This window comes from Bradysia coprophila, unplaced genomic scaffold, assembly GCF_014529535.1.
Source record: "Bradysia coprophila strain Holo2 unplaced genomic scaffold, BU_Bcop_v1 contig_583, whole genome shotgun sequence".
NCBI classification, from domain to species: Eukaryota; Metazoa; Arthropoda; class Insecta; order Diptera; family Sciaridae; genus Bradysia; species Bradysia coprophila.
Genome location: NW_023503823.1, coordinates 208,082 through 234,337, shown reverse-complemented (window position 1 = coordinate 234,337; position 26,256 = coordinate 208,082). Strand labels below are relative to the sequence as shown.

The following is a 26,256-nucleotide window of genomic DNA, read 5'->3' as shown; positions in this document are numbered from 1 at the left end:
CTGCTCACGTTCCTCAGAGCCGGTCGAACCAAGTTCTGAAAGAACAGGTTAAGACAACCACGAAGGCGGGTGACACCAAATTTTATAAACAGATAGTGTGAGAAATCCACTTGAAGAAAATGTTTTTCTTGAAAATTCAGAATTTTGTTTTTGTTAAGTTCTATTTTACATATAAACTTCGCAGCCGTTGACGCAATTGTGTGTCATCGCCTTCGTGATCAACTCAGAGTTGTCTTAACCTGTTCTTTCAGAACCTTGGGTCGAACGACTACAGATATCATCAAAAATGAAATACGAGGCATACAAATGTAGGCTACAATTTTAGCTAATTACCGGTACCTCTTAAGAGCTTCCGAGCGTACGCTGAAATTGTAGCCTACATTTGTGCGTTTCGAAATTTTTGATCGCTGATATCTTTTTACGAGACACCTTTTTGAAAAATGTACGACCACATTTTCGAGTAAAAATATGTCAGCTTTGAATAAAAAATAAAATTGACTGTGAAAGGTCCATGTGCTTTGAGAAAACTGTACCGATGCCCCAAATTTGCATCAAAGGTACACTTTTCTCAAAGCACATGGACCTTTCACAGTCAATTTTATTTTTTATTCAAAGCTGACATATTTTTACTCGAAAATGTGGTCGTACATTTTTCAAAAAGGTGTCTCGTAAAAAGATATCAGCGATCAAAAATTTCGAAACGCACAAATGTAGGCTACAATTTCAGCGTACGCTCGGAACCTCTTAAGAGGCACCGGCACTTAGCTAAAATTGTAGCCTACATTTGCGTGTTTCTTATTTCATTTTTGTTAATATCTTTTCATCAGAATCCTTTTTGAAAAATGTACGACCGCAATTCCGACCACGAATCTGCTAGCTTTATATAAAAATTAGTTTTGGTTGTAGTCGTTTGATCAGCTCTGAGAAAAGTGAGCAGTTTCATGAAATTTTCATAAACTGCTCATTGTTCTCAGAGCTGGTCAAATTGTTACAACCAAATCTATTTTCTGTTAAAAGCTAACACATTCGTGGTCGGAATTGCGGTCGTACATTTTTGAAAAAGGATTCTGATGGAAAGATATCATCAAAAGTAAACTAAAATCCTGTATTTAAAAATCGCCCTAATGTATGCTTTTCGGAAAAGTACCGGTGCCTCTTAAGAGCTCTCACACCTTGGCAAATTTCTAGCCTACATTTGTGCGCAAAAAAATTCGTTTTTTGATTATTTCTCTGAACCAAAATCTTTTTTTGAAAAATTAAAACCATTAAAGCTTGCAAAAATGTGTTACTCTTAAAGGAAAATTTATTTTGTGAGTCATAGCTTTACCCACTTGTAGAAACCTTTAACCAAGCTTTAGTGGTTTTACTTAAAAAAAAAAAAAAGATTTTGGTTCTGAGAAATCATCAAAAAAACGAATATTTTTGCGCACAAATGTAGGTTAGAAATTTGCCAAGGTGTGAGCGCGCTGTAAATGTGTCAGCTTTGAATCAAAAATAGAAATATTTGTGTTAATGTAATAAAAACCGAGGTCCGAGAAAACTCGAAATGTTTGTCATTTTTCGTAAACTTTGCGTTTTTTCTTAATTAGGTTACAAACATTTCTATTTATGATTGAAACCTAACATATTTCAACACCCAACGATGTTTTCACTTTTTCCAAAAAGATGCAAAATTTTCATTATAAAATATTATATTTTTGAGCCCAAATGTAGGCTACAAATTTTCTAAGTGAAGATTTCTTTTAGCTGAAATAATAGACGTAGTTAACAGAAATTTTTATAAACTTCTCAATTTTCTCAGAGTTGGTCAAAGTTTGACCGTCAAACTGACATAAGGCTTGATTTTCACTAACAAAGAAAACCACTCTGTCTTGCTTCCGTTTAGCTAAGCCAAGCCTCATTTCTATTGTTTAAAGTGTAAATGGAGAGAAAACGAAGTGCTTATTCCATAAGTGCAGATCAAGAATAACAACCTCAATTTTGTATTAAATCAACGCACTTCAAGCAAACGCGGTACTCTAAATAGGGTACTGAAACTTGACAGTGCTACATACACAATTTTACACTGTAAAAAGAATGGGGATAAAAATTCATACAAAATAGTACTCTATTTGGCAGGAGTCAATCGAAGCACTTTTGCTTGGAGTGCGTTGATTAAATGCAAACACATTTCTTCTGGAAATAAAGGCCTTGCATTTTTGAAAAAGAATTTTGGTAAAAATTGCTTTTATTTAAAAAAAATTTAAATAGATTTGCTTGCTGCAGTTTTATCAGCTCTCGGAAAAGTCAAGAGGTTACCGAAATTTACATAAACTGCTGAGTTTTCCCAGAGCTATTGAAAATGCTGAAACCGCTGAAACTAATTAGAATTGCCACGGTGGGGCTGAACGAACTGACCTGCAACATGTGCCGTTGGATAGTACACGCCTCCCCTAACTCAGCTATGAAAAGAACCGAGATGGAAGTCGACATGTTCATTTAAAGTTCGTTCAGCCCCACCGTGATTGGATAATGTGTGGTCATCAAAGTGAACTAGGTACTGTCGTTAGTTTTGCCACCTGAAGCGATCTATAGCAAAAATATGTGGAAACAACACACTTCATATCAACCATAGAAACTGCCAAATAGTATTTTGGTCGACAGCTGCCAAATAGAGTAGTATTTTGTATGAAACGATTTTTTACTGTGTTTTACAGTTGTGTGACACAATGTCAAGTTTCGGTCCCTTTTCTAGTACCACTCATGCTTGAAGTGCGTTGGTGTAAACTAAATAATGAACTCAAAATGTTTATACCAATCTGTTAACGATTACCAAACAAAGTAATAGATTGAATGGTTGAACTAAAACAGTGTGTTTAATGACTGAAAAAGGCCAAAAAGTTTGGTCTGTTTATTTCACTGCAAATGAATTGAAAATGTATGCCCCAATATTGATGGTTTAGCGATTCTAAAGTGATTACTTACAGGAAAGATGCCGTATGGTCAGGTTTGCTTTCAGTTAGACTCCACTTGCAATGGTCTCCCCACTCTCAATCACCATCGTTCTTCGGAAGAGTAGCACGACCTCATTTCATGAATCTTCTGAACCGACCAATTGTTCTACCTTCCTCATCTTTCGACGCTCGCTGAAAACTCTAAAAGTTCGTGTGCTTCTATATTTTGGCGCAGCACCGAATTTCGAACTCGATTTTGCTTATTATAACGGCTCCATGACGAAATATTGATAGAGCTGTTTTGCGTTAAGTTAAATAATATTCTAATTGAAAAAGCCAATAGCAACTCAAAATACATGCTTTTTGCCAATTAAAAGCGAAAACCAACTATCAATCATAAATTAATAAATTAATCATCCAAATGCTGTGCTATGTATCAAAAAGGAATGCAGATTTTGAATACATTGTAACAATATTTGCATATAGGTATAATTCGTACATCAATCCGATTCGATATACCAATCTTGATTTTAATTAAAATATCATATTCAGTGAGAGAGACACACATGGAATGCCATTTCATATATTAATTATGTTTGCATATATATATGCAAATGGAGATTCGTTTTGTATGAATGTCAAAAGACATAAAATTTAATTAATTTCATTTCACAAAAATTATATCATGCAAAAGAAAACAAATATTATTTGGATGGTGGCCGGAGAGGTGATGATAATCATTTTTCTGTCCCGTGTGGAAATGACAATATATGTTCTGATATATTGGCTGTGTAAAGCTGTGGTTGCATTAGATTCAAAATGTAACAGGAAATTAGAACATGAAATACAGATTGAGCTACGACCCAAACTACGACTGCACAAAATGTTTTACCCAACCTGTACACATACAGTATTTAATACGAAATTCCGAATTTCATTTATTATCTCAAAAACGGTTCCAAATTCCTTACAAGTCATAAATTTCTGATAATCATTTTGTTATGTCTTCCAATCAATCTAATTTTTAATGACTTATTCAAAAGCCTAAAATGGCAGATAAGATGAAAAGAAATCGGCTTGAAATAGATCGAAAACTGTCGCATTTTCTTAGTTCCATTCATGGAACTTTATCTCATCTGCCAATGAACCGGATTCAAAGGAATCCCAGATGGTCTAAGAAAAGTAGACTTTTTTGGTTTAAAGCTTGGTGAGTCACAGGGCATGTTAAGGATTGCTTCATGCTTCATATCTACAGCTACTTGTGGCGCTGACTTCTCTTCGGTTCGTTGGAGGCAAAAGGCTAATTTCAAAGTATGCTTTAAAAAGAAAAATTATAAATATTGATAAACACGTCTTTATCCGTGGAAGTCTCAGGGCCTATCGTAAGGAACTAAATTTCCGAAAATTTCAAAATTTACTGAAAATTTATGGATTCTTATTTCACCCAAATACCATCCGAATTAGCTTCTACACTTAAAAAAAAACACCAAAAAAATGCCAAAAAAACAACGGAGACGCTTCGATCTATTGTTATTTTGGAGATACAATTAAATCGTGTCCGAAAAATTGTGGATTTTCGGCTGCGCCTCGTAATGACAATTTTTAAGATCATTGCGGAAAAAATGCCTTTTGGACACATTTTATAGTAATAGCTACATGGAGAGTGGTGTCGCCACCCTATTTTGTCTTGCTTTTTTGATCTGAACAACTCAAAAGCAATTGTCCACCTTATTCACCCATATTTTGTGATCCAAATAATGGATCCTAGGCTTAACCTGTTACAGACAGCAAGCATATGACCAGTATAATTATAGGGTCTATTACTTCCATCGATCAAAGTAATTTTAATCGGCTGATTTTAAATCTTGTACTTCAATTTTTTAACATGCATTTTACTATATAAAGGTCCATATTACCCAGAACTTGTCATTATTTTTGTCGTCGTTATCGATAACAGATGAATAGACCTATACGGTAAATTCTTCCAGTAAGTTCCAGAAATCCTTAGCAGAAATTGGCATAGCTTTCACCTGGGGTTAAAATCGAAATTAATGTTAATTGGTTCAGTCGTTCAGTATAAAAGCCGCAAATTAAATTTACGTAAATTTTTCCTTAACCAGACGTCACAAACAAAACTGATCAGGAGATGATAATAATTTGCACTGATCTGCTTTCAGATCAAAGAATAAATTATATTGTCTCCGATGACGCCGATGACCGGTAAGGTCATCTATATCATTGCGGTAAAATACATACACATGTTCAGATGAATAAAAGCAATCCGATCCAATAAACTTTGAAATTTTCCTAATTGCTTCGAAGGTCACAATTATTATAAAACATCGTTTATCAGAAATGAATAAATCGCTGTAGTGTAGCTATGTTAGAGAATGGCATCAGTCTTCCATATATATCGCAGCTTTTAAATAAATATTTATTTGATCAGTGAAGTCCGTTGGAATGAACAATATTGTATACACCATACAGTGTATTATATACAACACTCGAACCAATTGAAGATCATTTATTGACTTTGAAAAATTGATTTCGTCAAACTCAGTTAATTGAGCGGTCACATTTGATTTGTTGGTCGACGAAGGCGTGTTTGACTGGAATGTGAGAAATGCCGATTGTAAATTGCTAATTAAAGATTTACATAATGTCAACGATGGCATCAACACATTTCTCTGGAATCGTTTAATGTTTCGCGTTGGAAAGAAGTATAAATTAGTAAGTTCATGGGTGGGCATAGTGGAAGTAAATTAGTAAGTTCATGGGTGGGCATATTAGCGGCAGTTATTGAGAAATCGCACAGTAATAGATTGTGGGATTTGTTCAACATTTGACCGCATTTTAGTAGGTTTTAGTACAGCGCTGTCGGCAATTCGGACGGTAAACTTATATATATTATATACAAAATTTCATATTGGTACGTAAAATTATAACTTGTGTTGGTGCATACACCCATACAATCCACGCTCTATTAGAAAATATAGTAATTTCGGTACTACAGATACAGAGGGTTCAGTTGAAACGTTTCAGGGGACAAGTGTCATATGATCAGTTGAAACAGAACGCGTTTTTTTGTCTAATCATCGAAAACAAATTCTAGTCAAATAGACCCTTCGATACAAAAGTGAAGATGAAACCACAATGCAAAGCCAAGGTTGTTCAATGGTTGATCTACACGTTATAATATAGTAATTTGTACATTTAGCACTGGAATTTATAAAGCCACATTTTTGTGCTAAGAAATAGCTTATTTCTGTTATTTCGTTGACTCAATAAATCTCCGATTACATCCAACGACATTCGCTTGTGAGAACATTATTCGTGAACGTTAGCGAAACCTAAAATGCCTCATGCCATGTTAATAATTCGCTCAATTAGCAGAATTTTTTTTTTGTTGCTCAAATTAAATGTTGATTTGGTAAGACATGTGGAATTTAAAGTGCACTTGATAATGACACTTCATCGACGATGTTCACATATATACCTACAGAGAGGGTATTACCGCATTTTTAGGTACCCCCTCTGTTGATAAGCAGTTTCATTTTTATACCTACTGCATTCATCTAATCGAAATTGATTTGCAACAAAGGCCCGATTAAAGTCTCTCCGGATTCGATAGCGATTTTCGAAAGCATTTAAAATTCCATTCATAAAATCAATATCATATTTTCGACAAATAAATGTGTAATACATAACCGGGGCATTGTTTATATAAACATTTCGGAACATAAACTGATAATAATAATTATATTATTTTTGTGGTTGTGTGTTTGGACACATCGAACGGAAATGGAAACACGAAACGAATCAGCAGAAAAATGAATGTATTCGTACAGTTATATTCATGAAACCACAACTCAACAGATTCGGCGCACGTTTTAAAATATATTATAAACTTGGTCAGAGATTTAGCCATAGGAGACCTCAAGTCACCATTTGGAAAGAATGCAATTTAATCAAAAAAAAAAAGAAAAAGTTAAATGAAAGAAAACGCTAAATGGAAAATTATTTAACACCAAGTCAATATAAATGGTGGATCATATCCATACAACCACAAACGGAAAATTTGGTAATTGTTTTATGTGACAATAAATGAATTTATCAATTGATTTTTCCCCCGTCCCTCGAGCTTATTATAATATGCTGTAAATACGAAAAAGTTACACTACGGGGTTGATCCGTTTGAGTAGCTCAAGCGTTACATTCGATAAAATTTTTATAAATCCAAATCCTGTAATTCCTACAAGCAAAAAAAAAAACGCCCACCAGTTAGCCGGTTTTATGAGCACAACATCGTTCTGTTTTCTATGAGAACACAGAATATTATCCGACTATGAATATTAAAATGTATAAAAATATGAATTATCACGGATGGTTGATCACAACTAAAATTAAAAAGAACCAAACAAAAACAATATTGATTTCACCAACAGACTATATAGCAACAAATTTTTTTTCTTCATTTATATTATATATATAATGCTCACAGTCACGTATATATATATATATATATATATCTATGGAGTAATGGCTATAATGCCATAACGCACCTGTCATAAAAAAAAAATTACACAAAATACACAAATTTTATTTGCCTTGCCTGGAGAGTAATACAGTCATAATAACTCGGAAGCAACTAGAGCTGACTGCGTGTGTGTACGGTCATAATTCAAAAATGTGACAGATTTTATACGATTTATTGTAAAAATATTCATTTCGGCATATCAATAAATCGTAAATCTTCATAAAATATGAAACTCGGTTATAAACTAATATCCGAATCACCCAAAATAAGAATATGTTAAATGTACTATGATAGCCTCTATGAATCGATGGTCGTTTTACTCGACAAAATCAACGACCTCTTTTTCTTTCTCCAATCTATACCACTCTTGTATTACATCTCTATACCACTCGTGTATAACATCTTGATCAGTTGTCTTACTAAGAAAAACCAATAAATTAAATTTGTAGAAATTGTCAACGGAATTTTTTTCTTCATCTTGTCTATTTCACATTTAAAATAGTCGTCTTGTGAAGGATTAGTCGACAAATTAGAATAACATTCAATAAAGTCGAAAGGAACATCGATAACATACATAATGTAATACAACATGCTACTGGTTATATTATGCATAGAGAAATCATGTGAAATATGATAAACTTCTCGCCTCGTGCCACAGTGTCTGTATGTGTCCTTACTCATTCCGACAAAATACAAAATATGTTTACATGGATGTAGTTACCAGGTGGAAGCATCAACCATAACGAACAAGAATTATGCTGAAGAATAACAACGTAGAAAAATATAAAATGTTCGCTTGGTTGTTGACTAAACCCATTTGGAGTTTGATTTGAAAAAAAAAAATATTTCAGTTGAGCGACATGGTTTCGAAAAGACGATCGAATAATTGTACCAGTTAATGAAAGGGAGAAGAATATTTATTTAAAATTGAATCAACGAATACTTTCGTAGTGGAAGATATATCATAGTTGCATCGTAGAAGATATCTTAGAGTTGTATCGTTGAAGATGTCTTAGAGCTGTATTGTTGAAGATAATCATTCACACTTTCTGGGAAATTTTCACAGGACTTTCGTTCTTCAGAAAGTTGACATGTGATTGATTGCTGCATATGCCATCTGTTATCGATAACGATGATATGATATCTCATTTTATGCGGTCATAATAGTAGTAAAATAAATGTTGAAACTGATGACGTAATAGATTTTGTATCAATCTCCTAAAGTTTCTAATAGGGGAAATAATAGACGGACGGGATAGCTCAATGATTGCGTACTAGCCTTCCACCAATATTATCGGGGTTCGAAACCCATATTAGACAATTCCACATGGCATTTTTCTAGCGATTAGTAGTAAAGTTCGTTAAAGCTTCATAATTTGGGTAGTTTCAGTGTGTTTGATGGCTGCTACCATGTACACACTGAATGACTCGTCTGACGTAATCCAAATACGATTAATTTGTCTAGGCTATATTTAGGCGTGATATCAATTAAGCAACTTACTTTCTTCAAAGAGTTATCGCATACTTCGAGGCGGCGTGGTTCGGAAGTCACGTGCAGCCGGTGGTCCACGGCTGTAAAAGGTGAGGCGTCAGAAAAGAAGTAAAACTTTATTTGTTTTAAAATGTAACAGGTTATGGGCTCAGGATGCAAAGAAACAGACTCTTGCTCTTATTCCAAAATATTTTTTTAAAGAAAATTTAGAGAAACCAATTTCTTTGTATGATTTGATTAACACTCATCTTTGTTTTACACACCATGATGTCATATCATGATGTCAAGCGACTATATCTTTGATGTGACGATGTGTTTGAAGAATCGGACACGCATAATGTATCCCGGAAATATTATTGCTTAAGTTAACAGTTGAAACACCTTTATTTAGAAAACGTTGTCCTGTATAAAATTTCAGCTCATATAAGCTCTATATCTCTATGCCAGCACCATACTAGTGTCTCAATAACTGCCCTACTGCAATGACATTTAATATTTTCGGATAGTTTCCCAATTAGAGTTCGATTTCGTCGTTAAATATCGAAATACTTACCTGTTCAATTGAACTTAGCTGCCCATCAAAATATCAAAAGAGAAACGGAAAAATATTTAAACGATCATGTAATTAGGTTCATTTTTTAACCTGACTGGATTGTGTTTTGTGTCTCTTTTGTATGTTTTCACATAATTACAATAAAAATTTCTATCTAAATATGAAAATACCAAACACCCCTACGAATCAACTCAATTTCATCACCCCATTTTTTAGCATTTTATTAGTTACTTATGTATGCTTATTCCACTAAAAAATTAATATATTTCGACCCTATTAGTACTTCATTTCTCATGCTATGGAGACGAAGACCTTTCCATTTTACGAATTTCTACTGTTTAGGTCTATTTTTTATTTAAAAAAAAAAACGAGAAACAGAAGAACCTAATACACGAGAAAACACTCTTGAATGAATTGCCATATGTTACACATCAAATTGATATTTTATATGACACCATTTTAAGGGTTGAATTCATAATATCGACATAGGAAAAAAACACTTTCCAGCAATATTTTTCATTGCGTTCTGCCCCAAATTGGTCATCTTCATCATATTTCGATTTATATTGAAAACCATAAAAGTGTCGACTATATCAAAATGATTGAGGGGATTAGGGAAAAAAAAGCTCTTCGATTTTTTGTACTTTTTTCTTTCTTACAACGTTTGATCGAAAATTGTCATTTAGAACGTTTTTCGTTTAAAATAAATTTTGCGGAAAAACTAGGTGAATGGTTCTAGAATCTACCACCGATGGCATTCAACGTTGTAAATTTTCATTGACCATTGAAAGTCCATTTTAATTTGGTTTTCATTGAAATGCAAATTTGGGCATTGTACTTTTGATGACCAGGGTCTATTATCTCAAAACAAATATCCATTTTTCTTTAAAAAAAAAAACAATTCGTGCAATATATCTTACGAAGGCTTCAAGTATCGATGGGTCGGATAAGATATGAACAACAACAAAAAAAACCTTGCAAAACAAGAAGAATACTTCCTAACTATAGGCTAAATCGCTATCTAAGGTTACAACAGCGAATTTTTTGAACTAACGGAATTTCTGAAAATCTCTTTAATCTCTCTTCTTTGGCCTGTAGAGGCGCCACAATTTTATTTTTAAGTACTTGATTTTTTGCGCTCTATTTTCCGGTGATATAACTTCACTCCGGTAAAATATCCATGAAATGTCATGGCTGTGAATTTGCCAATTTGGCTCACAAAAAAATAGAGCGCTGACATTAGTAATTTTACGGCAAAAATTACTAGAAATGTAATAGAATTATGCAAAAATCTTTTACGGTTAAGATTTAGTTTCCAAAGAGCATTTCCCTATTGCAGTGTCAAAGACTGGACAAGGTTTTAAAGTCCTTTTCACCAAGAAATGGTTACACAGGTAAAACATGAATTTGGAAAATCATATTCTTAGAGATTCTTCATTCAAGACATCATACACAATTGTTAAGCCGTATAGTGTGAGATGGCGCTGATATCGGGCACAGACAAAAAATGTGCTCATTGTGATTAAATTGTGTGATGTGATGTGTGAGCCTGAAAATATTGTCAAAATGGCAGTTACTAGGGAAATAACGGTAAATTTTTCCAGTGTTTAAGTGAGAGAGATGGCGAAACAACAACCTATTGTTCCATCTAGGGGTCTGCTGTAAGATTCTTTTGTATTATCAATGACAGCAGACCCCGATTTGATTTTACATCTGGCTCTACTTAAACACCGTATAGAAATTTCGAAAAACTTGCCATATATCCGGCAAGTGTGCCTTGGAGGTTATTTTAAGCTTCAGAAACAAATGTTATTTCTAAATTCTACAATAATTAGATCATCCATAAATGACTATAAATTACTTTGGGAAAAGCCGGTTCGGCGTTGTTACCAATAATTTTGCCGAAGAATTTATAGACAAAATTACTGTTTGCACTTTGCAGACTACAACAGTAGATTTTTAGTGGGTATGATTCATTCAAGAAGGGACATTTTTAATTCGTTGACATTAAATACTCATTCTTGAGGAAACCTCTCTACTTCAATATATAAATTTCAAATTCGGTTCAACTAAAATTGGCTTTGTGATAATATTCTCCTCACATTCTCATCCTAAACTTTTCACAATAAATAAATGAATGGCGATATATCTAGACCGATACAATCTTGAAAATAGTTTTCCATTTACTTGCCAAACTGAAAAATTCATTAAATCAATTATAAGTTACTTCAAAGAAAATAAAAAAGTTTAATAGAAAACTGATGACTCAATACAAAAAAGTTAAGTTATTTCATATTTTATCAACATTGAAACCGAACTCGTAAATTATATACTGAATGCCGATGCATATAACGTACAAACGAAATAGTTTGATTCGACCAACGTGTGTATAAGAAACACATAAACGATCAGAAGATGAATATAAAAAAAAACATTTTGGCAACCCAATTTTTTAAATTAAACTTTTATTGATTATAATGAAGTGCGCGAAGTGAACCATTCAACAAATCGCAATCGATTTACCAAATGCGGTTGGCATATTTCATTTCATTTTGTTGTATATTATTTCGACTGTAGCATATTAGAATGAATGGTTCTTTTCTTGTTACATAAACGGATAAACTGAGAACGAAATGATTTTAAAATTTTAAAATTGTAAGTCTTTATTGGTCTCCGCCATAAAATTACCACACGAATCAAAGTGTATATTGATCTTCTCCTGCGACTAAACCTGTCACAGACGGCAAGCATATTAACAGTTTTAATATCTGATCTATTACTTCATTTGATCGAAGATTTTCATAGATTGATTTCAGAAATCTTTTACTTCATTTGTTTTGAACATACTGTTTTGCTATATGAGACCTCATTTGGCAGAGTTTGTCGTTTATTATTGTTGTCGTTGTCGATAACAGATGACAGCCGTCTGTAACAGGTTAATCGTCCTCTTAACGATCCATTCCCAAACCCAATACTGACTTATAGTCAACATTTTCAGTTTAAAAAAATATCGGTTAGCAGAACGACCCAATCAAGTCACACAGAAAACGTGGAGAAACTTCATGGGACCATGCAACACAGGTCGCCTAGCCAAGCTATCGCAGCTATCACAAAAATTTGTGAACTAACGGTTTTTTTTAGAATGAACTTCTTGTCACGTTTGACCTAATACCTCTGCCTCGACGTCCGGTCTCGTCATGTTTTTGTTGATAAAGCCCAACTTGTAAAACAAACCCTTACTGAAATTTGCTGACCATCTGATTTCAAGGTTTTAAACTTTGAAATAGCCTGAATACCTAACCTATTCCAATGTTTAAACGAAAAGTCCATAAAACACTCATCCCCAAACGTAACACTGGGTCAGTCATCCTAACTTAACAGAGCTGGTCTTCAGTCTAGTCTACTAGCAAAAAATGCTTTTCCGATCAAAAATCATGTGACTGGATGTATAACTGAGTAAAAGTAAGTGAAATTTAAATTGATAAATCAATTAAAACAAAAAAATGGTTTGAAAACACCGTAAATGTATTTCCCTGAACATTTATCGAATTTTGCACATGAACAATTTTTAACGTACAGAAACATAAGCAGAATCCGTGTTCATCTGATATTTCCTATTTTCAAAATTTTCGTGTCGCTTTATTCACTCCAATGTCGTTTTTATATTTTTCAAACAGGAATTCGCTCACATTCGTATATGCCGAAACATTTTATATATTCACTACTATTCACGTTCGGAGCAGCACTTCTACTCTTTTCATTCTCATACAATTTCATTCAACGAGGTTTGAGGTGGTGTTAGAAAATTCATTTCTGTTCAGTTGTTCAGCGGATATCGAGAAGAGTAAAAGGATTTTCTAGTTTGTCGCGGCATTGTCACACGATTGTAGGTACTAAAAAAGATTATCTTTGAATTAAATTATTTTTTTTTCGTTTCTTTTTGATTGTTCGCTGATTTTATAACACTGTGAAAAAAGGAATAAAAAAAAAATCGAATCGCGACAATAAATGAACACCACATGCAAACAATTAATTTTGTGAAAGAAATTTAAGAGAAAAAAAAGAGTCTAAATCGTGAACACCGTGTAATTTTCATAATTTCACTGAAGTTTAGCTGCAGAGCTTGATGATATATGATGCGCGAAAACAGAAATTGTGGATTTTGTGAAATAAAATGCTGGAAAAAGTTAGATAATTGAAATAAACATTGTAAGTAAGTGACATTTGGCTAAGTTCTGTTGTGTCAAACGAAACGTTATACCCTTCCGCAGAGTGGTGGTTGAACCACTTATATAATATAGAGAAATATTAAAGGGATTCTTATTTACCTTGTATTTTATATACTCAAAGAACACGTAGCGCATACAATCATTCGATAAATAGTTTTTTTTTTCTCTGACACTGGTCTTGTGTTTGTGTGTGAAAATCTGAAAAATAATTTTCATTTTCTGCGGTGTGTTTTTTTTTATTTGATTTGATTTGCTTTTGAGTGCGTAAAAATATTTCTTTAAAAAAAAATTAAATTCTCTTTTTCGGTTCGCACAATTGAATTTTTTTTCTCTCTCCCATCTGGTTCTACGGTCAATTCGATTTTGTTTAATAGAAAATAAATAAATATCAGAACCGAGTCACTTTCCTTCCGATTTTGTTGTGGTTTATTTTGGTTTTTTGTTTTAATTTGTACATTCGAGAAAATTTCATGTGGTTGTGGATGAAAAACTACCGACAAGTGACATTTTGTAACTTGTTCCGCGTACTGTAATGGTGCTCACCGAGGATTTTTATAAAGAGCCCGACCGGCCGAGGCCGCGCATCGTGTAGCTCTGCCATGACCCAACTTCCTGGAAGGATTTGGTCATCCTGGGGATGTGTCCAGGCTCTCATTGTGACCTTGGCCATCCTATTTTTGCCACTTCCAGGTACGTTCAACAAAAATTTTTATTTTTATTTTTATTCTAGTAATTAAGACCTAATTCAATTGAAACCGATTAAATAAAAGTGATTTTCTCCATAATCTATGCTGCGGCATAGACGATTAAATTGTTAACAAATTAGGGAACTAATTTAGTGTGAAAATGTGGAACAAGAACCTTAAACGGTTACCATTGATTTTCCAAATTTGTAAATTTGTGCAGTGCGAAAATGCTAAACAGGGTGTTGTAGTGTGACATACATTTCAATTACGGTATAGTTTGGTTGTGTTTTACAAGGCCTATTGTTTCACATTATCCTTTTGTTAGACTTTATGTAGGTATTACATTTTGCAATATGTGTACTCTATGTTTGTGTAGTAGGGTGATAAATTCGGTTTTTTTTCCTCGTTGCTGCTATAGTAGCAAGAGTACCGGCGGTTTAGTTTTGTCATGACCTATTAACCGTAAACTGTAAGACTAGTGTATGAATGACCGAAAGGAAATGGAGAGAAATTTTGATTTGGGATTTAAAGTTCGAATTGAATTTGTTAGTTGTTCGATTCGTTATAAAATTCGCCTAAATCAAAATTTCAATCGACACCTAACAGTGACGATCAATGAGAATAATTGAGACATTTTTACGGATCATTTTTTTCGTTGTTTTCGAATACATATAAAACAGATCTGCAGTCGGCTGTACTACCACACTCTTCTGTACTATTTCCGTTAACTATCCGATCGGTTGTAACAATTTTACAACGCATACACTTACGTTAATCTTTTTGATAAAGTGATCTTTCATACTCGACATCAGCCTATAATTGTAACAAATACCAGGCAATTTTGACCATGCGTTGCGTCTACACACGGTGAATTGACAATGTATAAATTTCTTACTGTGGGACGTCCATAAAGGACGTCCGCAATTCAGTGTTGTCAGACAGAGTTTTAACTCGTGAAACACGTAAATTTATGCCCCATTTGACACCTCAGAAATTCATATTTCTCGAGATATTAAAGATTAAGATCTGTATGGCAACACTGAATTGCGGTCGTACTTTATGGATTTGATTTTTTTTTAAATTTTGTTCGTATAAAACTGAGATTGTGACTGTAAATGATGTTTGATGAATGTCTTTTCTTCTTCGGCGACTACTCCACTTTTCAAATGAAATTGAGTTCGTAAAAGTTTGCTCGAATTCCAATACACTTTCCCCAATTTTACCTTAGTTAGTCTTAAAGTTATTGAGAGGAACTTCAACAGGCTAACATAGCGCCTTTTCTAGTACCAAAATTTGTTCATATTTGATTTGTACATACTTATAGTTTAACTTAAACATTCGCTAAAAATAGACCCACCTTCTAAAATTTATACACCCAATAATCAGTATCATAGGACTGTTGGTAAACGAGTTACAATAAAAATGCTTGAGTAGAAATTCACACCATTTTTTTTCCAATAAATACTCAAAGTAATCGGTCACCACATTCAAATAAAAATCGATTATTAGTCAATACCGGACGATTTAATAAGATGATTCAATTTAAAATTATAATTTGCTGTAATTTGCAATTGTTCAAGGTGGAATTGAACTTAATTCGTATTTGTATTTTACGTAAAACTGAAACATGTAATGCGGAATATATTTATCGAAAGAAAAGAATATAAAAAAAAGAATCCGAAACGTTATCGTCCGATTCACCGTATAAATTTGAAATGCTTTTCATTTCGATTAAAACGAAAAAAAAAATTTTTTTTTTTGGTGACTCGTTACTAACAACTGCAATTGAATCGATTCAAATTGAATTTAAATTAGCGACACCATCGTCGAAATCAGTAAAAACGAGCTCGATAAAATCGAGTTTTGTGGATTTAGCACAATTTATATTTACTTTCAAAGGTATATGAATTCCATCTCTGAATAATTTTAATTTCTATCCAATTTTGTAACTTTCCGATTCCGAATAAAATTTTTTGTTTGTTTGTATGAAACCGAAACCAGATTCTTCAAAGCATAAATCAATTTTCTGCATTAGCTGAATTGTGTTTGCGAGTATATAAATGCGCTATTTTTTTTTAAATAAGAAGAGCAGCAGCAGAAAAAATTTGCCCGAATAATCAGAATCAAAAAGATCAAGGACAAGAGAAAAGGAATTTGAAGAGACCCTTCAGGCAGAAAAAAATAATCAACCGAAATGAATTGAAAATCAAACTCTTAACATTATAAGAAGCACACGAAGAAGGTGTATTGGAAAAAAAAGGCGAATTTGGTTTAGGCTTATAATACGGTTACGGATATACCGAAAACGAAACCAAGAACTTTTTAAAACCGACGAATTTTTGATTTTGTCTTTGATTTGTTTCGAGAATTATTTTCAATGCCATTCTTTTTTTGTCTTTTTTTTTAGTATTTAAATTTCGAAAACTGACTTTATTTATAGAGCAGTTGAATAATATGTGGTAAATTACATATAATTTGCATGCAATGAACTTATTTCTCATTCTCTTTTCTATGTTATGTACGTTAAACTGCCCCTCTGTAATTTAATGGAAAAATTACGTCATGCATTTGTGGCAAGCTGTAGAGTATAGAAACGATGGAAAATGTTTCAAATCTAGTCAGTTCGCAGAAAATATATTTTGTAAAGTTAAAAGCACGCATTGTACAACACTAGATTGGAATAAACAAAAAAATCAATAAATTTTCCGTATATCATCGCTAAATCCACCCATACACCCTTCCCAGCTATGTGAACAAGAAACTCCATAGAAAATTGTCTGCATATTATAACCATTACTGCACAAACCATAAATTCCCTAACGGAATGTTCTAAATAATACATAAATAACCCACTTGCATATGAATACTACATCTCATAAACACAACACCCTGTATTTATAACCATACCAAACCCATTTCGGTTTACTCAAGAACTTAGCGGCGGCAGAAAAAAAAACCGTATTCATCTTGCACCCTAATTTTTGTTAAATGTTCAGCATAGTTTTTTGTCTGCTTCGCAGTTGAAAATGTGAATTCATTCGAAATGGAGAATCAATTTTTTCCCTATTAAAATTCCATCATCCGCCGATTTTATGTGCGTGACAATACCCAAAGACGTTTCTCGGAAATTTTTATTTCAAACATTGTTATCAGGTGAAAACTTTCGCAGAGGGATCTTTTAAGATTTATTGTGGTTTAGTAGACATGACGTAATTTTTCTTCCCGATTCTGCAATTGTCATTGAAACGTCTCTGTCTTCGATTGCATCCGAAGCGATAGAAAATATGGCCACTGGTAGAACTTTGCGGCGCATATCACAAAAAGGAAAAAAAATGTCAATTGACAAAATAGATGCGCCTATGATTTGCATGGGGTAGCAAGCCACAGCTACATGTTCACCACATTATGAAGATGTAGTTCATAGGAACTTGCGAAATACTTTTCATTTGCAAGGACCGTGTGTCATAGCCATAATAGACAATCGGACTAATGTTTAACATCTGCACCGAAAACCGTTCATTTCATCAATGAACCATTTTTTCAGTGGTGTCAGCCTGCGGACGAAAAATGAAAAGTCAATTGTTCGATTGATTATTGACCTCAGCTTCGCCTCGGATCAATAAACCTCATGCAAAAACTAGACTTTTCAACTTTTTAGTCCTTGTGACGGAAAAGGTGTGAAAAGTCGAGCTTTCGTGTGAGGTTTGTTGATTAGAGGCGAAGCGGAGGTCAACAACCACCAGAAAACGAGCCCGAAAACGTGACTTTTCGCTTTTCGTCCGAGTTACGATATTTTACATGCTGCATCGAAATAAATGCTTAATTGATGAAATGCACTGGTTTTGGGTCAGAATCATAAATTCTTAATTGATGAAATGATCGGGTTTCGGTGCAGAATCATGTAAATATCTATTTTAATAGGAAAATGTTATTTGACAGCGGCTGCAAATAGCATCTCATAGCTCGTTTATAAGATTACCTCTTTTTCAGGAGTTTTCGTTACTACTGGAAGGGGACCTACATTTTAGGTTTCATAAATTTAATGTTTCGTTTATTCAAATTCAGATTTAAGAATTTTCCTCGAATTGTCCGAATGTTAAGTTGAAATTTCGACACGTTTCACCTAATGTTGCCCTTATGAATGTTCATAAATCTGTCCATCACGTATTATGTAATGAAGTGTTCTCTCCAAAAGAAATTCTCAACGAAAAACTACACCCAACCATAAACATTTCCAGTGACATTATTATCATTCGTGAAGTTATTTTGTTAACCTTCTATCCAATCATCACTTACCATCTCTCGTCAATTTGTCTCCTATTCTTCGTTTCGTTTAATCACACACTCCCAACCAGTCTAATAAACAATACAAAACAATAAAACAAACGATCCAATTAGTTTATCACACAATCAAAAAATCATCTAGATGCTTTTCAGCTAGCATAATTAATTGCCGAGCCGTTGTCAGTGTCAACGGCTGTGCGGCTACAATAATCTTACAATCCACGCAAGAACACACATTACACAATATGTACATAATACCATCGGGACCCATTGTGAAGGTATTTTATGAATCATGGCACCGGGCAATTTAGAACGACAAGAATAAGAATAATTACGGAATATGCTTAAACGACACGGTCGCAGTTTATTAGCTATATCAAGTCGGCATTTTTCATTCTTGTTTCGGGTTAATATGGGTTTCTTTTTCGCATTTAATTTAACTTCTTCGTAAAAATCACTTTATTAACAGTCACGTACGTAACGTATATAATATACGGTTGTATTATGTGTAGTAATTGATTTGTATTTACATTAAATTCATTTCTAATACTGATGGCTAAAAGAAGCAACGCAAATAATAGCCATTTAGCAAATGAAGGCGTTTTGCATTACTTTAAAGAACTGTAATTTATATTTGAAATAAATTATTGTGTTCATCATTTCCATTGAAAGAAATATTTCAAATGGAGAAGTTTTTTATTTTGCAGAAACAAATGGCCATAATTTTAAAAGGAAACGCTTAAATTGAAACAGAATATCAAATAAAAAAATTCGTTTGAAGTAATAAAAGTCAACATGATTTTTATTTCTTGTTTAAATTGTTTCTAGAATTTTTGTCTTCTATTAGTCAGTTTAACCACGAATGTATTTGACTGCGAGTGAACATTATATCACTGTAAGTATTAATAACAACTAAAAGCACTTGCACCAAAAGCAAACAAAACTCAATTCGTTTAAGTCTAAGTACAACTTTAAACACATTTTACCAACCAGTGATTAATAATGTTTGTTCAGTGTACTGAAAATTAATGGGGGATGGATGGAAATATTGTACATTCACATCAGAATCACAAATACATCGGTTATAATGTTTGCTTTTGATTTACTTTTTACACATATATATATGTGTGTTACCGTCCGCGCCAGTTGATATATATATATATTCCATTTCATTTGCTGAATGTAGGCCCTGTAGCATTAACCGTTGATTCATTTATTTTGATTTTGATTTATTGACTTGATAGGTCAATCCGTGTTAGGCCTCTCTCTATTTCCATATAGTTTTCCGAAAATGTTTCATTTTGTGTTATGATGGTGGAAATAAATAAAGTTTGGTATTATGCATAAGCGTGGATTAATTTATGAAATAAGAAATTGTTCTCGTTTATGTTATTCAGTCAATTTCCGAAAATAAATAGATTTAGAATTACGGAAGATGATGAACGAGGAGTCGATGGAATGGCTGTGCTGCGGAATATCGGAATCTAATAGTATATTATTGGCATATGAGGGAAACAATCGAGATTCTTGCCATGACAATACGATGCTTTATTCAATAAAGGTTATTGCATAAGGGCAGGTGAAGGCTATTTACAAACATTGCGATAGTAAACACCTTCATCTGGCCATAAGCGAAAAATATAAAATCGACTGAGCTGAACGCAAGGAGAAATGTCAAACCGGTATCCGAGTCGAAATTTCTCACGGTATCCGAAATTTTTAACAAAAATTCCAAATATCCTGAATACCGCGGATACACACAATTTGCACACGAGCTGTCAGAAGTTAATAAAGTCGGTTCTTGTTAATTAGGTTAATAATTCTTCAGGGGAAGCATGACGTGTATGTCATAATTGTCATTTATATGCTATTGTTTTCCGTAGGGTCGAAAGTGGCTTCTTACACACCTAGGGAAAACAAAAAAAACTGCTTTAGGTTTCAAAAGCATGTCAAGTCCATTGTATAACTCGGAGGAGAGTTATTGTGTGAGTTTTGTTGATCCGAGGCGTAGCCGAATTATCCTGAGTTATGTAATGGAGTTTACATGCTGAGGGTGTCAAAAGTAGTAACTGAAACATGAAAAGTATGGTTTTCGAAGCATGCGAAATAATGTTGTTTTCCTACTTATATTACTTCACATGCTACACACTGACAAAGAAGATTTGAAAATCTTACCTGTAACAGGTAACTTTGTTTCCAGGTAATCTACAATAGCTGCCACGGCTGTAGCGTGCCACATACAAAAAATACAGTTGTGGCAGATATTGTACATTACCTGGAGACAAAGTTACCTGTTACAGGTAAGATTTTCAGGTCTTTTTTGTCAGTGTGCAGCATGTGAAGTAAGTTACGTAACCTTCATAAATTGTCTGCAATCAATTCGTATCTTCAATTTCATTTTGTCATCGGATAACTTGATATTATCTCGATAATAATATCTGTGTAACTTTTAAAATATCGTTGTCAAGCGTCTTAATTCACAGCCACTTTAATCCCATTATTTCAGTAAGCAACAGAAATCAGTTATTCTCACCATTAAATTGTTTATTCTTTCATTAATTCCGCTTTTGCACATTTCTGTTGACGTATTTGTTCAGGATTCAGCACTTTTATCTTACCTGATGTCTCTTACAGCACATAATCATAATCTCTTGTGTAGCTAAAATTTCAAAGTTTTTATTTTCTTCTCTCGCATAAAACAAATTATTACGAGTAATTCCTTACATGATCACCGACCGCCGTTAAAACGTTAATCCGATTACCTTGTCATGATATATACTCAAATAATAAATAATTTAATCAAAGGAAAGATTTTCATTTTATTTTACTATTTCCATTGATGATTCAATGAAACTATAAACGCTATTCCAAGCGATTTGTGAATTTATATATTACACAGAGGAGATTGCAAAATCATCGTTTGCAAATCACTCTCTTTTTATGTAATGTGGTTTATGCGAAGATTGCCCAATTTATACCTAAGGAAATGATGACGTTGCCGTTTTTTGCTGGTTGATTCGGAAAAGAAAAGAAAAAATGAAATGGAACACACCAGTTCTTGTGGAAAATGTAGCAAATCTAGGCCAGTTAAGCTTTATGTTTTTATCAATAAAATTTAACAAGGACATCAAAATGACTCGAGAACATTTTTTTTGTGGGTGAGTTATATTTCCGTCGAATGGTGGGATCCATTTTCCGATTCTCTTTTCTTTAATTGAGTGGTAATATCGCTAGAAATGTTTTATTATTAGCTTTTAATTATGTTATGCTTTACATCAAGGTATTTTCAGTGCATCGATAAATCACTTAACCCATTCATGTACACATATATATGTAAATGTGTACACGCCGATAAAAGAGAAAAACATTTTCCGACAATCTTCCTCGAAATAAAACCAGACGCCGAACCTAAAAAAGAAAAACACATGTTTAATGTCTAGTAGACACACTTTGAATAACATGTGTTTCCTTGCAATATATATTAGCAAAAAAAAATTTAATTCTAATTATAAATTGGCGAAAAAAAAACTTTTTAAATTGTTTTTCTTAAAGTGAAATTAAATATTTAAAATGTGTTGAATGGTGTGTTAGTGTTGGCAATTCAACTTCATCGGATGATACAAGAAATGACGTAATATTCTTCATCCATACATAATCTCGTCTTAACTTGAAATTGTAAACGATCAATTATCGGATGACTCATTTAGTTTCCGTTTACGTACATTTAAAGGGAAACACGTTTTTCACCTTGCAAGTCGGATGAATCATTTCTACGGGAAATTTGTCTAGGTTTGTACTGAAATTCTTCGCTTTGCAGTCTTGAATTTAGTAAAATATGAAGCTGATCAATCAGTAATTAGTACCAATAGAGGACAGAGTATGACTTGCGTCACGATCATTGATAGAGACTTTCAACACTAAAGTCCCAAGCTTCTACGAAATATACTTTTCAGCAACATTTTCGTACTATTTTCCGTTTATGTCGATGTTTGTCAAATTCTTTGGTTAGCAACAGCCAAAATACCTTACCTCCACGTCGGTAAATTTCAATTGGTTGAAAAGAACACAGAAAAACAAAAACTAAAACAAAAATCAAATTCAACCGGCTTCTAAAAACAAACTATTCAATCTGAATTACAAAACGAGTAGCCGAAATATGCGGTTCAACATTCCAAAAAGGAGTAAAACACATCAGGCCATCGGGCGCACTGTTTAACAAAACACTCACTGTGTATCGTCTCTCATCTTTGATCTGAAGCTGTTTCTGTATCGATGTTATATATATGTATACAACACGCAGTTATACACTTTGATTACACGCGAAAAAAGGGTAGTCCAAATTTAATCGTGTTCTTGGCGAAATCTCATCAGTGTGCACATGTGCACGATGCCGAATTTTTTTTTTTTTCATCGTTCGAGCATAATGCGAATGTAGAGTATAGTAGGAAAGGAAAATAAAAACGAGTTTTATCAAAACGCATGGAATGCACATTTTAAATGGCTTAGGAGGGCCACAATTCTTGAATGTGAAGTGGAACCAGAATTTATTGGATGATTTAAAATATCGAACGATGTTATTACATACAGCATCATGGGGTCGCGACATGCTACTGGTTCTGCAAACGAATCAGACAAAAAGGCATGGTCGGTTTATGTAACGGATATGGATATACACACATCTTATGCGCTGGTGTGTTTTTAATGCGTTCACGAGAGCACGTGGTTTCACAAGCGATTAAGCGTAATTTTATCGAATGTCCTTTTATCAACCAAATTGAACAAACAATCACAAATTGAATTCACAAATCAAAAGCGATGTTGCTAGTCAGTTTCTTAAATATGTTGTACACGACATCGCCCTTAACATATAACGTAAAAATATGTTATTGGGTATTGATTTTACATCATTTTATCACATAGTTACATGTAAAACACTAACCGAACATCTATTTGTATATAGAATGGGAACAAAGCCAATAATATACCTATACGTATGAGAATATCTCATCGTATTGATCTTTGTGTTGGATAACGTTCTACTGCTGAAGATTTTTCCATTTAACGATTTCGTATCTGGAGAATTAAATCTGCAAAAAGGAAGTTTTCTTTCCGAACTCAGAGAGGGAAAATAAATTTTCCGCATCACGTGGATCACATAAAAAAAACTATGACTCATACTGTGACAGCCAACAACAAGTTCTCTTGCTATATACTGTAGTTTTCAACAAAATAATTTTTTTGTTATATTTCTGTTCTCGTTCTCGTCCCAAAACTTTATTGCATAGTGGAAAACACAAACGTTTAGCTGTCTTCTCCACCAGGCACAGCCTGTTTGGTAACCAGCAGTTCAGCAATCGAATTGTGCCGAAATATCGTAGTACATGTATAAAGTTATGTGGAAGTGCGAACTGTGATAACTATACCAAAAGCGTCGTATGGGCGCCACAGTACTGTACATTTGCTTTTGACTGTGCAAATATGCGTTGATAAAAATGTTAAAAACTATAATTTCGACCATGCTAAATGAGCCGGATTACCTACGGTTATGGTGAACAACCTCAATGTATTATGTTGGCTCGCCGTCTCATATGAAAAATGTACATTTTATAATTGCACGTTGCTCAAGTGCAACAATTGTAGTTTTTAAGCAAAAGTAATTATTGTCATGGAATAATATGGTTAATAACTTATCAAAGACTGCAAAGACGTGCTTGTCATCGAATATGTTTAATACTTCTTTTGATCTACCTACTTTCAGCAGAATGTTTTTCATGTGTGCGGTGTGATTTAGTATATTACTGTCTTGCTGGGACGTTTTTTATTAAGGCGTGTGAGAAGATTGTATTTAGATATGTTGAGTTGACACGTTGTCTAATGACAGTTCGGGGGAGAAAATGTCTATTTTCTAGCCTTGTTTTTACAGATTTTTGACAACAGATTGTCACAATAGTTATTTAATCAACGAGCGAAGAAAAGTTGAAAATTACATTTCGAGGGTTTTGTTTGAGTAAGGGGAGAAAATGGCCATCTTCTCGCCTGCGTTGTGAAAAGTTTTTTTTTTCATATCTGACGTTATTTTCTGAACTCAAAAGGCCATGAAAAAATGATGGCAATTCGGGTGAAGGAAAGTCTATTTTTCTCGTCCCTCATTTTGACAGTGAAGAAAATAGCAATTTTCTTCCCCGAACTGTCGCCTTAGCTTTTGTTTTGAAATTGTGTAACAAATTGATGATTTCGTATCGTGGAGAAAAAAGGTTAATCACACCTTACACAGATGAAAAACGATGTGTTACCTCTGGAAGAAAATAGGAAATTTCAACTCGAACAGTTCGCAGCCTTCGTTCGGCCCTGGTCATAAAGCTTCTGTCTCGTTGGAATTTCCTATTTTCTTCCCTCGGTGAACAAATTACTATTACTTCTTTTTTTTAACAAATAAATCAGCAAGAGCTTGACGCTGCTGATGTCATTAACAGATGAAATAGTTGAATGCAATATCTAGTAACTATAGCCGTTCGGAGTTCTTAGTCGTTCTGTTATGTAATTTACAAATTTATGTTATTGACGATTTACAGCGACAAAAAAATGTCATTCTCCACTTCTTCCAGTTCCCTTCTCAACAACATTGTTGATGTGTCACTGCGGTTTTATCGTCTGTCGGGGTGAAAATTAAATTTTCATTAATAAAAATGGAGAAAAAAGTTTTTTGTCGTAAATTCTCATGTCTTACACATTAAATGCATTTAAAAAATCAGTCTAGTCACTGTCTGTCGTAGGTTCATGTATATACTACGTTCATACATAATATTATGTACTCTGTTTACTCGGAGTTATTTGTCATATATACATGTACACACAGTAGAGCTAATATATACTTTACTATGTCTGCATATTAAGGTTATTGACTGAATATGATGTAGGAAGCTTGACAACACACTATACAGAAATTGCATAAATATTTCATTTTATCATTGGTGACTAAAACGAAAAAAAAAAGAACGAAAAGAATTCATCGATTTTCACTCTCTCTGACAATAAATACCGCTTTTTACTTTTAGTGGACTCTAATACATGCATGGTATTAGTATACTATTTAGAGATTTGTGTGCTCCTTATATTATATTATTTGATGTATCTCGTTATATATTATGTAATTACCCCAGTTATTTGAGGAGGCTTAGCTTTCGATGAACGGGAAAAATAAATTTCCATGTCCTTATTGTGTGTGTGTGTTCAAGGATATTGTAGATTTAAAGGAATTATGTATATCGGGGTACATTCAAACTGGGTATTAGTCTTCGATTGTTATAAGATCGTCAAGTGTGTTAAAGTATAAAATAAAGAAAGAAAGAATGAAAAAAAATCGAATGTTCAACTGGAAACTTGCATTTTCTACTCGAATTGATTTCATGCTGTTTACCAAAGATAAAATATATATTTGGAGGGTGGAAATCGAATATTCAATTGTAATAAGCGCATGAGTTGTCGTTCGATAGTAAAAAGAAATGAAGGAGGAACTCGTTGAATCAAATTTATCAAACGGAA

General features: G+C 33.5%; 2 protein-coding genes across 4 annotated transcripts in view; both read left to right on the top strand.

Annotated features, from left to right (window-relative positions):
• The window catches only part of LOC119083231 (zinc finger protein 271-like), a 700,255-nt gene that overhangs the window by 595,271 nt on the left and 78,728 nt on the right, over positions 1 to 26,256 (top strand). The window lies entirely within an intron of this gene.
• Positions 13,319 to 26,256, top strand: part of LOC119083252 (protein kinase C-binding protein NELL1-like) — a 59,651-nt gene continuing 46,713 nt past the window's right edge. For 2 of the 3 annotated variants that reach the window (XM_037192924.1, XM_037192922.1), the window contains exon 1: positions 13,319 to 14,434. In XM_037192924.1, the coding sequence (XP_037048819.1) occupies positions 14,344 to 14,434 (91 nt within the window). In that variant the 5' untranslated portion in view covers positions 13,319 to 14,343. The remainder of the gene's footprint in view (positions 14,435 to 26,256) is intronic. The other variant, XM_037192923.1, reaches the window with a different exon arrangement.